General features: G+C 36.2%; 1 protein-coding gene across 1 annotated transcript; it reads right to left on the reverse strand.

Moving 5' to 3' along the window:
- Positions 1-329: 329 nt before the first annotated feature.
- Positions 330-2,605, reverse strand: LOC132293551 (heavy metal-associated isoprenylated plant protein 35-like). The gene is made up of 3 exons (XM_059791116.1): positions 2,404-2,605; positions 2,181-2,256; positions 330-1,608 (listed from the first exon to the last, which is right to left on the reverse strand). Exons 1-3 carry the CDS (start codon positions 2,449-2,451, stop codon positions 929-931), a joined length of 804 nt encoding a protein of 267 aa, XP_059647099.1. The 5' UTR covers positions 2,452-2,605; the 3' UTR covers positions 330-928.
- Between the last annotated feature and the right edge of the window lie 2,599 nt (positions 2,606-5,204).

Consider the following 5,204-nt stretch of genomic DNA (forward strand, 5'->3'; position numbering starts at 1 on the left):
AATATAAGTGAGAGTTCGTTAGCCTGCTATTTCTTTATTTTGTTAAGAGAGTTGCTCATTGCTAGGCTAGGCAGCTATTTGAATAGAATGAATATTCTTCTATAATATAAGTGAAATTTCGTTAACCTGTTATTTCTTTATTTTGTTAAGAGAGTTGCTCGTTGCTGGGCTGGGCCATTTGTTATTTTTGTTTTATTTTGGATTCTGCATAGGCTGGGCGATAACTGATTGTGGTGGACTATAACTGATAAGAAGTAATAATACCCAAAAAAAAAAAAAAAAAACCCAGGTTAGCCAACACTAAATTACACCCTAATAGTAACAAGTAGAATAATGTGAGCTTAACGAAACTCAAAATGAAGGTCATAATATGGTTCGCAATATCGATCACGATAAATTCAAACAAAGTCATTATAAACTAACCAATATGAATCACGTATGAAATTTGAAAAATGATCCAAGTAATACCCGAAACCATAAATCATAGTCATCCACAATCACTTCGGAAATCCCAGTACAGTGCATCAAAGGACTATCAGCCCTCCATTCCAGTTTGGGCACAAAAATCATTTCTCTAATAAGTACTATAAATTTAGACCAAATAAACGTACAAACACAAATGTCCACAACAGAGCAAGAACCCAAAATTACCATCTAAAAGATCCTTGCCACTACAACCATCTAGCAGTTACAAGACCAAGAAAGCTTTTAACAAAAAAAAAAAAAAAAAAAAAAGCCTTTTAAAAGCCTTTTACCCAAAAAGGCTATATATGGCAAAACCCATCATAAAACCCAAAACTAGCAAATGTTAGCCCTAGTAGTAGTCTTAGTACTACTCTAATCTCCGGTAGAATTTACATTTGACAAAATTATCCCCATTTCATTACATCTTGGCCATCAAAAAGATTCCCTCATTTCACCAAAACGATCACATGATGTGACACCCATTAGGGTTTTCATCACTGAAGAGGGCAAACGAATCCAACGGTGGTGGTTGAACTTGATAAACCACTGGGTATGTGTTTGCATACGTGTACGGTGATGGAGGAACATAATAAGTTGGGCCACCAATTACTCTAGGATGGGCTGCATTGTAACTCACCGCATACACGGGATGAGGGATGCAACTAGGCGGGTATGATGAGTCCAGGTGATGACGTGTAGGGCTCAGATTAACTTGACCCGGATTCTGAGTATCCGATCCGGTGCCCCCGGGTGCACCGGTGGAACCGCCGGTATTACCATTATGCCCTTTCTTTTTCTTCTTGCCACCACTGCCGTTTCCAGTGTCCCCAGAAGCAGCTCCATTGTTTGCACCGCCCTTCTGGTCAGTCGCCGGAGGCTTATCGCCGGCCGGAGGGTTTTCCGGCGACTGCTTTTTAGCCGAGGCTTCAACATTCTCAGTTGGGTCATCACTGCCTTTTGGGTGCTCTTGTTTTTCGTTGTTCTTCGCTTTTCCCGCCTTTTTCTGTTTCCCGGTGATCTTTTCCGGCCAAATCTCGGCGTGTTTGCCAGTTCTTGCAAGCTTTCTTATCAGGGTCGCCGCATCAATGTTTCCTGTAACTGTCACTTTGTGTTGCTGTGAATCAATAGTTGTTGTATAGACACCTGTAGATAACATATATTATACGAAACAGAGTGAGAAACTGAATGTACAATGAAGTTTAGATTACTGAGAAAATTAGTGGGTGAAGAGGGAGGGTCATAGCAAAAGAAGCAAAACCCACTGTTTGGTTACTGAGAAATCAGTGAAGTAATTGAAAAGAAAATGATGGTTTTCTGTGGTTTAGATTTTATTAAACGAAACAGAGTGAGAAACTTAAGTTATTGGGACAGAAACAACACGTACAAAATCGAAAAAGGGGAGGTTCATAACACAAGAAGCAAAACCCAATGCTTGGTAACTGAGAAAATTACTGAAGGAATGGAAAAGAAAATGATGGGTGAAGTTATATGTTCTCTGTGGTTTTGATTTATTAAACGAAACAGAGTGAGAAACAGAAGTTCTTGTGACAGAAACAACACATAAAATAGTGAAAAAAAGGGAGGTTCATAACACAAGAAGCAAAACCCAATGCTTGGTTACCGAGAAAATTACAGAAGGAACAGAAAAGAAAATGATGGTTGGCCTTGTTTATCCATTTCCCTAGGGTTTCTTGGTAGCCAAACAGAGGGTTTACCATCGATGCTCTGTAGAACTTTCTTGACTTTTCTCTTGCAGCCATCACAGTGGATAGAGACTTTCAAAACCCATGTCTGAGAAACCAAAAAACAGAGTTTAGAATCACTAATGATCTGAGACAACATTGAAAATTTAGTAAACAATTAAAGAAGAATTGGGTTTTTTTTTCTTTTGTTGAGACAGATATGTGTGTGTGTGTGTGTGTGTGTGTGTATATATACCTGGTATTTCAGGGGTTCTGAGGATTCTTCAACAGGTACTGAAGCCATAAGAGAGAGAGAGAGAGGTTGGTGGGTGCTTTGAAGATGTTGGAGATTGAGAGAGGGAGGGAGGAATTGAATGTAAGATGAGACCAGAGAGAGAAAAAAAGGTTTGAATTAATTTGAATAGAGGGTGGAATGAATGTGAGATGAGACCGGAGAGAGTAGAAAGAGAAAGTAGAGAGAGAGAGAGAGAGAGAGAGAGAGTAGAGTAGTGGTACCATAGAGAGGTCTGCACGCTGTATAGCGAGCAAAAAGTGGGCACAGGTTGGTTCAGTGTCAACAATACTCCGTAGCAAAATGTGAAAAAGACAAGAGATGCCCTTAAAAATTGTTACATACCGCCTTTCTTTTCTATGTTTTTTTGTCAATTACCCCTTGTATTTGTATGTTGAGGTTTTTTCTAATCCATTGCAATGTCCAAGTCACACTCTCTTTGAAGGAGTGTCCCTCTTGGCTTGTAATCCTCTGTAAATCTTGATGTGTCTATGATTCTCTTTCAATATATATATATATATATATATATATATATATATATACAGAGAGAGAGAGAGAGAGAGAGAGTAGGCAAAAGCATGTGACATTTATTAAGGTAAGTTTCGCTTGGGATTGTCAATATCTTCTCATTTGTTAATAAATCGTAGTTGGGTTTGTGGCTTGATCTCATGTGCATGATAGTGTTATATAGAAGTTAGACCAGTCAAATTATTTATGAATTTTATTAAAGAAAGAAGTATGCTGACCCCTTCTATTTATTTATTTATTTATTTTTGAAAATTATAGGATTTGTTTGGGTTTTTTTTTTATAATTATTTTATACTCTATCTAACTTTATATCTATACATGTTAGTGAATATAAGTGTAATAAGAATCTGAGTTAACTCGTAAATAATTCAAATCCAATAATCTATTAAATTAACGAATCAAATATGAATTTGATCGATCTAATCTAACCTGATTTTGATCCGTTGACACATACTTGTCCTACTGATAAGAAACTCTACGAGAATTCGAACCCTCAGACCCCAAAATGATACATTGAGAATATTTACCATTATTCAATAAGATTACATATAAAGTGCTGAGGACGTGCAAACTTCATGCCGGATGAGGCTCAATTCTAGAGTCTGCATTGTAGTATTAATCTTAATGTGTTGTAACTAGGGTTAGAAGTTTTGAGTACTTTCGGTCATTTTCTTCTTAATCATCCCATTTCCCAACTTTGGTAACTTTGTGCCTCCACTAGTTTTACACTTTAAATCACTTTTTAAGTGTTCTTACGCAAATGTCCGTGACCTGGCGTGGACAAGACATGCAATATCACATCATCCCATTTTACTATTAACAGTAGATAGATATGTATCTTTATGACTTATACATACATATATACGTGTGTATATATATATATATATAGAGAGAGAGAGAGAGAGGGGTCTTTTCCACAATTAGTGTAATAGTAGGATAGGAATGAATAGCCTATTCCGAGAGCAAACAATTTAAAGTGTTGTAAAGTGAAGAGATGGTTGTCATTTTCAAAACAGAGGGGGTTGGATCCATTCAGCATAAATTGTTGCATCATTAAACACACAGAATTGGATCATTTAAAGATGTAGAAGCTCTTGGAAATTTTAATTTATATATCCTTCGAATTTAAGACTAGTGGTTCTCTCAATTTCTAATAACAAATGTTTCAACTCATCAATTGAAAAGAACTTCAACAACTCAGTAAAATTTGCAAAATTTCCCTCAAAGCTGGTTATATAATTTTAAGAAAATATCGAAACCTTCGAAAAGGAGCCTAATAAGTTCTGAAATATGCATATTTCAACCATAATTTTGAGTATAATAGAATCTAATTTTATCTTCATTTTTCCGCTTTAATCTTATTTTGTATTTTTTCCCGTTTCAGGTGCAGAAAGTTGAAATGAGCTAACTCTAGTGTTTTAGAGCATTGGAAAAGTCAACCAAAGTCTTGGTGAGAAACCGGAACAAAAAGAAAGTTAATCTGAAAAATTTCAATTTGTGATCAATCGAACCAAGATGCCTGATCGATCTTATCAGATCAATCCAGCCAGAATCATTGATCCCTCAAAAATTTTGTCCTTATCCAAATAAATATCTTCCAACAACATGTGATCGATCGAGCCGAGGCCATGATCGATCGAGCACTTTACCCTTATCCATGTAAATATTTCCAACAACTCGTGATCGATCGAACTTTCTTGACAACTGCGAAAATCAAAATTTAAACCTTAATTTAAGGGGGCTCATGGTGCAATCAAAGGGGTGTCCTTGTGTACGTGGTCTGGCTAATTTGAGGTCACGTTCGTTGATATCAAGTTAAATTCCAAGCCAATAATCCCTTCCAATAGTCTCTATGAACGATCCCTTCCAATAATCTCTGTGGACGATCACTTCTCACTATACTAATGTATAAGTGTTTATTAGTTACCAACAGAGGCATGTGTGTGTGAGTACCCAACTAGGAAAAAAAAAAAGTGTTTATTAGTTTTATAAATGTAAAAGTTAATCCCCTAATTGCCACAACTAAACACTTATTTTGACTACCTCTTAAGGGTCCATCAGAGCTGAAAGGCTCTCACAAGGCCGGCTTAGGCCTTAGGCGAGGCCTAAGCCAATAAGAAGGCCCCAAAATTTTAAAATTTTCTTTATATTATATTAAGTTATACTATAATTATTTCTTAATATTATTATTTCCTAATATTATTAAACTCTAATACATACAAAAAAAAAAAAAAAAA

Source organism: Cornus florida, unplaced genomic scaffold (assembly GCF_030987335.1).
Source record: "Cornus florida cultivar Cherokee Brave unplaced genomic scaffold, ASM3098733v1 CherokeeBrave_3.0.0_Hap2_Chr01, whole genome shotgun sequence".
In the NCBI taxonomy this organism is placed as follows: domain Eukaryota; kingdom Viridiplantae; phylum Streptophyta; class Magnoliopsida; order Cornales; family Cornaceae; genus Cornus; species Cornus florida.

What these genes read in the sequence shown, in the direction of transcription:
- LOC132293551 (XM_059791116.1), bottom strand. Translation starts at nt 2,451, where the DNA reads ATGGCTTCAGTACCTGTTGAAGAATCCTCAGAACCCCTGAAATACCAG. An exon ending in CAGAACCCCTGAAATACCAG is followed by an intron (nt 2,257 to 2,403) that starts GTATATATACAC and finishes TTGGTTTCTCAG; the next exon opens with ACATGGGTTTTGAAAGTCTC. An exon ending in AGTTCTACAGAGCATCGATG is followed by an intron (nt 1,609 to 2,180) that starts GTAAACCCTCTG and finishes TGTTATCTACAG; the next exon opens with GTGTCTATACAACAACTATT.